At 35.5% G+C, this 12,741-nt stretch overlaps 1 protein-coding gene across 1 annotated transcript in view; it reads right to left on the bottom strand.

Moving 5' to 3' along the window:
• Positions 1 to 5,076: 5,076 nt before the first annotated feature.
• Positions 5,077 to 12,741, bottom strand: part of yipf3 (Yip1 domain family, member 3) — a 12,601-nt gene continuing 4,936 nt past the window's right edge. Inside the window, exons 8-9 of the mRNA XM_056471345.1 lie at positions 12,575 to 12,698; positions 5,077 to 5,950 (exon numbers count right to left, since the gene is read on the bottom strand). Of these exons, the coding sequence (XP_056327320.1) occupies positions 5,814 to 5,950; positions 12,575 to 12,698 (261 nt within the window). The 3' untranslated portion in view covers positions 5,077 to 5,813. The remainder of the gene's footprint in view (positions 5,951 to 12,574; positions 12,699 to 12,741) is intronic.

Below are 12,741 nucleotides of genomic sequence, written 5' to 3' on the forward strand. Positions count from 1 at the left end.
GGGATTATGATGCTGGTGGTTACTTGGTTATTGGATGCAAGCTGAATGAATTGCATTGAAAACAGAATGTAAAACTAGGAAATGTAGGTTAGTTTCGTTTTTGTTTTGTTTTTTTTAAGGGGGAGAATGCAAAATCGTCAATATATGCCCGAGTAGTGTAGTTATGCATTGCATTAGAAAATAGCATACATAAAATAAGTCACATTTTAAAACTTGGAAATGTAGATTAATGCATTAGACTTCAATACATAGTAGTTATTTAAAGGGACAGTTCACCCAAATTAAAAAAGTCTGACATCATTTACTCACATTTACTTGTTTTAAGAATAATTAATCAGGCTGGGTATTAAACTAACATTCGTTTTCACACATTTAAGTGGATTGAACATAAAACAATTAAGTTGTCCCCCCCCAAAAAAAAAACAAGGATTGCATTGTTTCAGGTTATTTTTCGTTAGTAGTTTGAACAAACAGCAGCAGCTAACATCGTTTTTTGTGGTAAAACCTAAAAACATAAACATAAACATAACAATAAATCAGTATCATGTGGCTGCACTGTGATAAACAACATGTCACTTCTGTTTAGTTGTTCATGCGGCTGCACAAATACCATTCGTCCACCTGCTCACGTGAGGCCTGTGAATAATATATTGAAAGGATCCACATGAATGTCACTCGTCTTTCTCTGAGCAACAGTCTGCGGATGTGCCGGTGGATTGTATGACCAATTGTACCGTAGCGTGTCTGGTTGCATGGGCCGATCTTTGTGTCAGCCTCAGTGAGAGCAGGGAAACGTGAGCCATCAATTCAACAAACACAATTAATTCCTTATGCAGTCCAGTGTATGGACTCACCTTAACTTACCCTGATCACACTGAAACACCGGTGACTCAAAGAAAGCGTCGATTTAAACAAGGAGCGCATTCAAAAATGAAAACGAAAAATTGGTCATACTTTAAAGGGCACCTATGGTGAAAAATCTACTTTTCAAGCTGTTTGGACAGAAATGTGTGTAAGTATAGTGTATAGACCGTCATATTGGGGTGATATAAACACACCCAGTCCTTTTTCTTAAAATTTACCAACATAAAAACGGTGGACCAATTGGAGCGGTTTTCAGATCGACCGCAACTTTACGTAGGAGTGCGGTCCCCCCGCCCACCAATATTGATTGACAGCTGTGAGCATTAACATGTCCAGGTAGTCACGTGTATAATCATATCAACAAGAGAGGACGAGCGCAAGGCAGCCGGGAATAAAAGGTGTGTTCAGTTCGCTAGGATCATCAATCATCATCAAACGTGATCAAGAGTGAGTTTCACAAGTTTAAAATGTTTTAAAACAGAGCATGTGTGTAATGAAGTACAGCGATTCACTTCAGATGCACTTAATCAGCAGAGCCGCGTGTCAGAACAATTATAAAAGACACTTCAATCGCGGTTTGTGGACGTTAAATCAGGTTTATTTTGTACGTTAATATAACAGATATCCATACAGCAGTGGAGATTACCAGTATCATGTCACATATGCGTGCAAAACGAGTGCAAAGCTTAATGCGCTGTCTCTCTCTGTGTGTGTGTGTGTGTCTGCGCTATGTGTTTGTGTCCTTGCTGTGTGTGTGTGAACTTTGTAATGACATTGTGTGTGACTCATTGTTGCAAATCCTCAAAAAAATGCATCAAATAGTGATTGATAAAGTTCTTACTGTGGTATTTCTCACACACGTTACGTGAGATCTGTTTTCTGAAGCAGCCGAGGGTGGCGATTGCTGACAGGCACGTGGGAACGGTGGGCGGGGAGGACTAGCCTTAAAGGGCCAGTACAAAATAACAGCAAAACCTTTTTTCCAGCTATAATATAGACACTTCACACAGCTATAATAAATAATCTGACGCATGTTTTGAGCTGAAACTTTACAGACACATTCTGAGGACACAAAAGACTTATATTAAATATGAAAAAAGGGGTAACCCATGTGCCCTTTAATGTACAACACACGCAAACCATCAACCTACTAAATGATTAATTAGGAGTTTAAGCTCAATGAAGTACTAATTAGCTGCTTATTAATACAACTCCAAATCAGAAAAAGTTTGGACAGTAGAGAAAACGTAAATAAAAAGTAGTGATTTCCAAATTTACTTTAGCTTGTATTTCATTGCAGACATAATGAACACAAAATATTTCATGTTTTGTTTGGTCGACTTCATTTCATTTGTAAATCTACATCCTTTTTTGTCATTCAAACCTGAAACATATTCCAAAAAAGTTGGGACAGGAGCAGTTTAGGGCTAGTAATCTGGTCAATGGGTTGAATAATGATGTGATTTTAAACAGATGATGCCAACAGGTGATTGTAATTATGATTTGGTACAAAAGCAGCATCCAAGAAAGGTCTAGTCCTTTAGGAGCATAGATGGGCCGAGGATCGCCAGTTTGCCAACAAATGTGTGAGAAAATGATTGAAATGTTTGAAAACAATGTTCCTGAAAGACAGAGAAGAAGACATTTGGATATTTCACCTTCAACAGTGCAGAACATCATTAAAGGATTCAAGGAATTTCAGTGTGTACAAGCTGAACAACCGCGATCTCCGATCCCTCAGGCGGCACTGCATCAAGAATCCTCATTCTTCTATAAGCGATGTCACCACATGGGCTCAGGAGTACTTTGGAAAACCTTTGTCAAGTACCACAATACAGAGTTACATCCACAAATGCCAGAGAAAACTGTACTGTGCCAAAAGGAAGCCCTATGTTAACGGTGTCCAGAAGCGCCGACGACTTCTCTGTGCTCGGAGGCATCTATGATGGATCACCACACACAATGAAATTGTGTACTGTGGTCAGATGAAACAGTATTTCAGGGATTTTTTGGGGGGAGGAATGACTGCCGTGTGCTCCAGACCAAAGAAGAAAAGGATCAATTCCAAAAGCCAGGGTCTGTTATGATATTGGGTTGTGTTACCCTTGGCAAAAGTAACTTGCTGGCACCATCAATGCTGAAAAGTACAAAGAGATTTTGGAGCACAAAATGCTGCCTTCTTTTCCATGGACGCCCATGGACCACATTCTGCACTCATTACAAAGTCCTGGCTGCTGAGGAAGAGGATACGGGTACTTGACTGGCCTGCCAGCGGTCCGACCATAATAGAGAATGTGTGGCACATTTTGAAGTGCAAAATGTGAAAATGAAGACCCTGTGCTGTTGCCCACCTTAAGACTTGTTTGCAGGAAAAATGGGACACAACTACACCTGAAGCACTTCATCACTTGGTGTCTTCAGTCCCTACATGTATTTTAAGGGCTGTAAAAGTAATGGTGACATTACAAAGTGGTAAATGCTTTACTGCTCCAACATTTTTTTAAAATGTGTTGTAAGAAAACGTGTTTATTTAACAAACAAAAAAAAAGTTAAGTAGGGTAGTACTTGGGTTTTGGTATTGGGATGTAAAAACGATCATACTTAATGCTAATAGTGCTAATAAACACTAAATATCTTAATAATAAGCAAGCCAGTAGTAATTGGTGTGAATTGTTATACAAACCGAAAAAATATAGTTCATAGTGACAATGTATTGTCACTGTATGTATGTATGTGTGTATATATATATATATATATATATATATATATATATATATATATATATATATATATATATATATATATATATATATATATATATATATATGTGTGTATGTATGTATGTATATGTATGTATATATATATATATATATATATATATATATATATATATATATATATACACACACACACACACACACACACACACACACACACACACACACACACACACACACACACACACACACACACACACACACACATACATACATACATACATACATACATACATACATACATATATATATATATATATATATATATATATATGCATACAAATACAATTTTAAAAGTGGGTTTATTTCATTAAAGATGTATTTGTTTTCATTTGCACATATTTCTACCATTTAAAGCTTAGATATTTGAAAATGTTAACTAATATAAATGAGTTCAGCTGACTCTTTTTTTAAAGTATAAAAGGTTCAGCCAAGTAAAACTTTGATATACAAGTTACGCAACACATTCAATCCAGATGAGTTAATATAACTTAAAATATTAGGTTGTCATAACTAATTAGCACAATCATCTTTTACATTGTAGATGCCTTGGTGGAAGGCAACAATTGGGCTGACTTAAAAACAAAAATTAAGTTGAACATAACTAAATTTAATTTGTTTGTTTAAATTCAGCCTATATAAATTGTTTGCTATCACTTACCTTAAAAAAAATACATAGTATATCCAATAATCCATTTTGTTTTTCAGTGTAGTTCTTTGGTATCAGCTTGGTGCATCCTGGCCTTTAGAGACCTATAACTGCATTGACATGAATCTCCTTTATCAAGTCTAAAAGTTTGAGCTCATCTCTGAGCATCTTTGGCTCAGTGGTTAGCACTGTCGCCTAATGGCAAGAAGGATGCTGGTTCGAGTCCTGGCTGGGCCAGTTGGCATTTCTTTGTGGAGTTTGCATATTCTCCCCGTGTTAGCGTGGGCTTCCTCCGGGTGCTCTGGTTTCGCCCACAGTGCAAACACATGCGCTATAGAGGAATTGGGTAAACAAAAGTGGCCATAGTGTATAAGCGGGTATAAATGTGAGTGTATGGGTGTTTCCCAGTACTGGGTTGCAGCTGCTTTATCCACTGCATAAAACATATGCTGGAATAGTTGGGGGTTCATTCCACTGTGGCGACCACTATTAAATAAGGCACTAAGCCGAAGGAAAATGAATGGAATTGCTGAGAGAGTTCAGCAAGCCATTAATATTCAATGCATCAGCTAGAGCTGTGTGGATTTAACAGTTTAGTTATTTAAGTTGCTTTAACTCAAGTTTAAATTCCACAACCCAACAGCTTTAAGTCAACTTTCCAGATTGTTGCTGCTTTTATTTTGATATGTTTGTACAAGATCACAATACTATACGTCTGAGGTTTGATTATGAACAAACCCCTAATCATAGCACTAGACATCTCAGCGCAATGCTTCTGGTCACAAATGAGGACGACAGCATTTCTTTATTTTCAGGAACCCTTTAAATAAGCTCACATGTAAAAGACAACATAATGAGAGAGCACAGAACTTCCTCACCCCCAACCATAGTTATAAATAGCAGGAATCAAACTGCACCAAAATGCCGGGCTAATGGTGGATTAGGGAAAATAAACAGACTGCATGCAGCAAAACAACCTCTCGTCTTCAAATTAAAGTTTTTTTTTTAAAATCTGTACACTGAACAAAACAATTTCTCTACTGTGTCTTGATGAAGAATCAAAATGACGTAACAAGATCTAAAAAACAGAAGTGTTATGTGATTTCATCCATTGTCTCAATAACTGAGACAACTTTGAGGACTATTGCACCAATAAATATACTCTCACCAAGCCGCCCAGCTGCATTTAATGTCAAATACATTGAATTTTTAATTAAGGAATCCATATAGAACCTGAAAATACCATTCTAACATTAGCAGGTCATAAGATATTTAACCCTTAGCAACAAAAAACGATTAGGACAAGTGTACAGTGAATGTGATAGTGTGTCAAAAAGTCAAAATTGAGTCATCTTGACCTAAGAGCAACAACATAGGCCTTTTTTACAGGAGCAATATGTGAGATACAAGCTGAGCTCAGACCTAAGGTGCTCAATGGAAACCGCTCCATGATTTTGTTTTGCCCTGACCCTACATATGTACAGCAGGCTCGCTGGACTGTGTGACCTACCCAGAAGCCAAATTTACAATTGCTGTGACTGTACAATCGCAGCTATTGACTTTATGGTGGCATTCACAACAGCACTGGCGACGGCAGGAACATCTCTGGCCACTCTCTGGATCGGGGGGACATTTGGTCCTTCTAAGGTATCCAGAATACCTGGAAACAGAAAAAAAACAAAACAATGAATGACAAAATTGCAGCTAACATTGCAAAATACTGACCACAAGCCCAATAGCTTTTGACAGCTTTGGCCATTCACCAGCATCAATGACTCATCTGTTTAAAGTTTACTAGTCACAATAAGAGCTTAGCGATATGACACCATGCATAAACTTGCATTAAACATTATATTCAGCATGTGTCTGTTGCCTCATTACAAACATACATAGCAAATTTCACAATATATATGACGATTTCAGATGCAAAAGCCGCTAAATGCCACTTCTGCAAAAAGTGAGCTAATGACACTGAGTAAATGCTTTAGGCACATCAACAAATCATCAACAACCATCAACAAATAGATTTGCTTCAACTCATCTAAATCCCAGCATCAGTGCATTCAGAAATAACAGTTTGTTGGCAAAAGCCGCTAAACATCACTTGCCTTTGACAGCAAAATCCGCTATATCCCGAGAACCAATCAGAAGCGCGTATCGAATCATGTTTTCAATGATCAAACGAATCGACGAATGATCTTTCAATGAGCTTGATGACCTGGATGAGCCTGTCCGACTGTCAGTGAATGGAAAATGAGAACGTCTCTTACCTTAAAACTCTGTGCATTATAAGAAAAAGAAAACAATGTACAGTCGGAAGTGTAACATGCATTCATAACGTGTTTTTGCGCAGCGACGCTACTTTGAATGAGTCTGATTTACCATACAATGCAACTCCATTTCACGAAAGACAGAGTTAGGATGCTGTTCTTTTATCCCACTTGGATGCTGTGAGGACAAACACGGGACCAAGACCTTAAGAATGGTGAGAATGAATGAATGACAGCTTCTAAAATTGTCTGAGAGGCATCTCCTTTTTGCCCAGTAGGCCCACCTTGTGTTTTATTAGCTATTTTAAGCTTTTTTTAAAGATAAATATAATGTATTAAACTTTACATTATTTATATTACTTCATAATACCCATTGATCTGATAAGCTTTTTATATTAATGGACAATGCACAGATATTGATGTTTCACAATGTTTTTTACACCACATTATTTGAATCTACCAAGCTTAGCTTACAGTGTTTGCAATGTTTACATTGCTCTACTTACATTAAATCTAAATCCTAAATATCAGAAATGACAACAGATTGTTAAGATTTAATTAATGTCAGTTTTAATGTTATTGATTAATGCACTTACTTGACAGATTTCATTCATTCATTTTCTTTCTGCTTTTTCCCTGGTTTACCACAGTGGAATGAACCGCCACTTACTTGACAGATTTATATATTTTACATTTTAGGTGGTTTGTGTAATGTGCTTTATGTTTGGTAAAATAATCTCTAATGGCATCTTCATTTTCAACTAATTGCACTGTCTTGTTCCAATAGGTGAATTTAGAGGTTTTAGCATAAAAAGCACAAGTGGATTTAGCTGGTTTTGACGCAAAAGAAAATCTACCTTGTTAAAAACCAAAGAAATGTCTAAAGTGACATTTTTGAAAAAAATATATTTTATTTACAAGCTAATAACCTTTTTATTACATATAAAATAAAACGTCTGAAGCTTATCAGAGGAGCCTGATAGAAAATGCTCATTTAAAAAAAAAGAGGTCTGATGGATTTAGAGGATTTTGCATCTGAACTCTTCATATGTTAACTTAAAAAAAAAAAAAAAAAATACATTTAGTTTTTTTTTTTTTCCTTACTCCAGAACAAAATGTCATTCCATGGGAACTTAGGTGTTTTTGGAAAGGGATACATAGCATTTTAGAAAATATCTTAAATGCTCCACCTGATTTCAGCTCTGAGGCACTTTATTTGGGTATGCCATTAATGGATTTCTTTGAAAGAAAAAATAAATATATGTATAGAGTCATCCTTGCTTTACTAGATGCTGGTATAAACCTAATCCACCACAAATGCAAGATTTGACTGATGTTTTGAAAAATAATGGAGAAAATAACATGGTGTGCATAACCAAAAACCAGATCCATTTGTTGACTTGTGGTTTAAATGGATTGAGTACATTACCCTTCAACCTAATGTCTTTTTTTATAGAAGTCTAAGATTGATTTATTTGTATTTATATAGTTTTGATAAGGATGATGTAAAATAAGGCAAAGGGATATGTTGTACATTTGCTGTCATGAAGAAATTCGTGTTTACTTTTTGATCCCTGAATGGGGAATTTGAACTGTAAAAGTGACATGTCTACTGATGCTGTGAATTGTATCCCTCTGCAATAAAAACGTAAATTAAAAAAAGATAGTGGAAAAAAAACTGACTCTATAACTCTTTGGGGTGGCACTGAATGAATTTACAATCTGTATATCCTGCAATTTGCATAACTGTCGAGTGATCAATGACAACAACACTTCTGAAACGCTAGCTTGTAGTAGGTTTTTTGTTCCTCTGTGTCGAGTTTCTTCGGAGGTGTTTAGTTTTTTTTTAATGTTACGTTAATGTACAAGTAGCTAAAACCAGCTCATTCAGAGGTGGAAACCGGCGGATGCGCAACAACTATAATCATAAGATAAACACAAAACAAAAGTCTCCATCTGAAGCTTCTTCATGGGACTCGACACTTGTAAACAATCTCTCCATCAGGCTTGCAGCTCTCAGCACCGCCCGCACTCGTCATCGCTACCAAGCTGACCAATGTAGTTGTGACGTGTAGTTTTTTGAGAGGTGTGTGTCACTGTCGCAATCAGCCACGATGAGGGGTATGCGTACGTGTGTGCTTGATGCAAAAGTATAAATCAGCTTTAAAGCTTGTACCGTTTTCAAAATAAAAGTCCCACATATATAGTAAGCAGCTTAGATAAATTAAAAAATTATGGAAAAGCTATCATTGTTTTTATCTCACTAGAAAAATCCAATATGTTCTGAATTTTCACACTGTTTTTGTTCTACACAAGAATGAGGAAACAATAGTGTTTGAGGCTCACTGTATGTCATTTCCACGTACTGAACTCCTATTAATCAGCTATGTCTAGGTATAACCCCATTCTATGGCACCTTTAAGGGGAATTTAGTCCTAACACTACAAAGTCATACCAGGTTACACTAGACACAAGAGGATAACAGTAGGATGTAATATATTGTGTGACATTAGTAAGTGCAAGCACACACATTTTTACACTCTGATCAATGGTCAAAATTGCATTACATTATTAACATTAACAAATATAAATACATGTAGAACAAGACAAGACATCAAATGTTGATCATACTGTTCACAGTGTTTCAGTTTTCAGACTGGCCTTATTCTGACATGCTAAAAATAGAGAGCACCAAAAACACACAGGTGCCCAGATGTCTAATATTAGATTTAAGAGTGAGTTTCAATTACTAAAGGTCACAATAATGCCCTGGAGACATTCTCAAACTCAGTCTGTTTGATTATAGAATTGCTCTAAATGGACAGCATGCTTTAACAGGTTGTTTTATACTTATACAGACCCCATTTAAACCTTAGGATTAGGATGTGGTTTTGATGATCCAAGTGAACAATACTAAAAGCAAACATAGTCTAAATTGTTGACCTCTTTCAAAAATGTAAAACTTTTAGATAACTTTTTTAATTGCTTTGTGTCGTGTGGATGAATACATTAGGCTACTGAACTAATTCTTAAAAAAAGACTTGTGAAAAAGACTGCAAAAAGACTTGTGTTCATATGTACAATGCATAATTTGCAATATTAGAGTTAAAACAGTAGGTGTAAATGTAAACAGGAATGTCTCTCCTGTCTACCTGTAGTCCAGTCAGCCAAAACACATCGTAATACCTGTTGTAAATCAGTCCGTACAGACCTTCAGTTGGCAATTTACCACTCTAGTGTTGTATTTTAACAATCTTATTTTAACCTTTCCTAAATTTAAACTCTGATGTATTAAATAAGCCCATTTGTTTAAATGAAACAGTTTAACCTTTGACAAAATCTGATAAAAATGTATAATATAGGTCAAAAATGTAATAAAATAAAACATTTATTGAGGAACAAACTGAACAGAAATGCACAATTTGGCACAGCTGCTGATATTAATAGCTGAAATGTAAGATGATAATCTGTGACAAAAATGAATAAGATTTTTCCAAAAATAAAACAGAATACATACATGAAAAGCACGGTCACTTTATCTACCATTAGTGGGGTAATATTTAGAGGCTTAGCTTAATGATTTTATGTGTATCACAAGAAGAAGGGGATGTTTAGAATTACATTAAAGGGGATTTGTGGGAATTAAAATGTTACAATAAATTATTCTTTTAAAATATAAACATTGATTTCAATTAATTTAATACATTTTATGTTCAGTCATTCCCTAAAGACGTTGTGTTGTTAAATTAGTTTTATGATTCAATTATGTTTGTCAACCTGAAAGTTAATAATATTGATATTGAATAATAATATAACTTAAAATAATATTGTTTAAAGAATGCTGTTATGAACCGCACAGTTTTGCGTGTATGTTCTTTCTGTCTCTCTTGATCTCTCGATCTCTCTATTTCTCTCTCTACTGGCCTATCATTTTTACAGGTACTGCCTATTGAAGCACTATTGGCTGACAGGACTGCCCATCTAAATCAACCATGTGACGACGACTTCTCTCTCTGCCAATCAGGCTTGTTGCACAGCTCTTTAAACAGGAAGCGGCAATGGGAAGAGATCAGCTGCTGCTGCTGTTGTTGTTTTGGCGTGTTGTCTGTTTGGTGGTGTCCGTGTGTTTTGTAGCTGTTACGGATGTTGACTTTGAGTGAGATTTACTGATGTTGACTTTGAGTGAGATTTGTTTGGGAGTTCTGATGTGTGTTTTTACATCTCTAGCCCGCTAATGCTCCTTTCAAAATCCTTCTGTGACTTTTGACAAGGGAGATCTGAAACAATGTAGTAAGTCACGTGACATACATACTTTGCACGCAGGATTATTGATGTATAGACACACTAGTTAGCGAAGTGCGCTAATTTTGTATTTCTATTTTTCAGATTAGTGTAAGTTCAGGGCGCTTTTAGCGCTGAAGATTTTGTAATAATAAAAATTGTATTAATTGTAATAATAAAAAATATTGTTTTAAGCTAATTAAACTCTAATTAAGCACAACTGAACCAGCTAATCTGACTAGACACTAGGCAAGGGCTGGTATAAGATTCTGACGTTATGATAACCGTGGATAAAAATATCACTGTTTCACAGTATTGTGATTACTGCTCTAAAATAAGTTATTTTTAAATGTCTGGATAAAAAACAAAAACTTCTTTTTGCCCTTTAAAAACAATATATTTTATTTTTTGAAAGATTTATAATATTTTGGAGCAGTAAACATGTCAGGCTGAATAATTCAAATGAATCATTGACTTTTGCTGTCTTCATTTGTTTCAAAAACACAGATTTCTGTACAATTCAAAACAACATCTTTGGATATTTTTTCTGCTGAAGATACTGTTGTACTAAAAAAAAAAAAAAAAATGTAAATAAAAAATCTTACACATACCTTGAGAATGGTATTACAGAAAATTTGGGCGGTTTTAAAACCTTGACTTAACCAAAACGCGGTATACCTTAAAGGATTATCGTCCCATGCCTACTAGACACATTACAAATGTCCAGCCGGGTGTGTTGAGGAAAGCTTGAGCTAAAATATGCAGGACAGTGAGCAAGTTTGAACACTACCGGTTTAAACAGATAATAAAGCAGTTCAAACGGCCAGATTCATTGTTTCTGCTTCAGACATTCCTTTGTATCATCACTAAAAATGCAAGATGTATGTAGAGGCATGCATAATGGGTTTGTAAATATTTAAGTTTTTTACTCTATTATTATTTTTACACTATGTAGCTATTTTAGAGCAAATGAATAAAATAAATAATGTTTTATGTTCATTTATTTGTGAACAGAGTGTAAAAAGTAGTGAGGACTGCTTCATGAAGCTTCGAAACATTTTTGAATCTTTTTTTTTCAGAATCATTGATTTGGAGCTTGTATTAAACTAGTCATGTGATTTCAGTAAATTAGGTTGTTGGGTCATCACTGCTTCTTAACCTCAATGGTTCTCTGCTTGGGGGTGATCTGTGTAATGCCATTAAATCCACATGAATCATGAAGGTTGACTCAGATCGCCCCCTAATGGCGAGTCACTGAACAGGTGACAGGTGAACCATTTTTATCTGATCTCAGATCAGAAGTTTACATAGAGACATTTGTGAAATTAAATAAATTAATATTAGTTAATAGTCTCTTGTTGGCCTATTTGATGGAGCACACTATGGAATAAACAATATACACATATTATGCAGACATTTAATATTTAACCATATTAAATGATAAGCTAAGTGAATTTATAGATTAAACTTTCGATTTAAAGTTCGCAATATGTTTAAAAAGCCAATTCCAATCCTTGTTTTGACAGATTTTGTTGCATTTACATAGTTTTGACCAGCAGGTGTCACTAGCATTTGCTGAATCATTTTGCAAATCAATTGGTTCAATTGTTTTGAGGCTTTGTTTCACCATCACTATTAAAAAGTGTCTTATTTCTTTTTATTTTAAATGGGTTTTTAAAGTTTTATTTAGAATATTCAAATGTAAAGGACTGAATGGCTCCCATATTCATTACCTTCAACCATCTTATGGTAAGCAAAGTGCAGGTAGAGCAGAAACAGCATGTGCAGAGCAGTCAGAGAGCCACACAGGATGAGGCGAGGAGTCTGACCAACGGTCCGGGAGATGAGCACAGCCACCTGAGAAAAAGCCATGACAGTACCATATGCTGAAAACACATCC

This window comes from Danio aesculapii, chromosome 13 (genome assembly GCF_903798145.1).
Source record: "Danio aesculapii chromosome 13, fDanAes4.1, whole genome shotgun sequence".
Taxonomy (NCBI): Eukaryota; Metazoa; Chordata; class Actinopteri; order Cypriniformes; family Danionidae; genus Danio; species Danio aesculapii.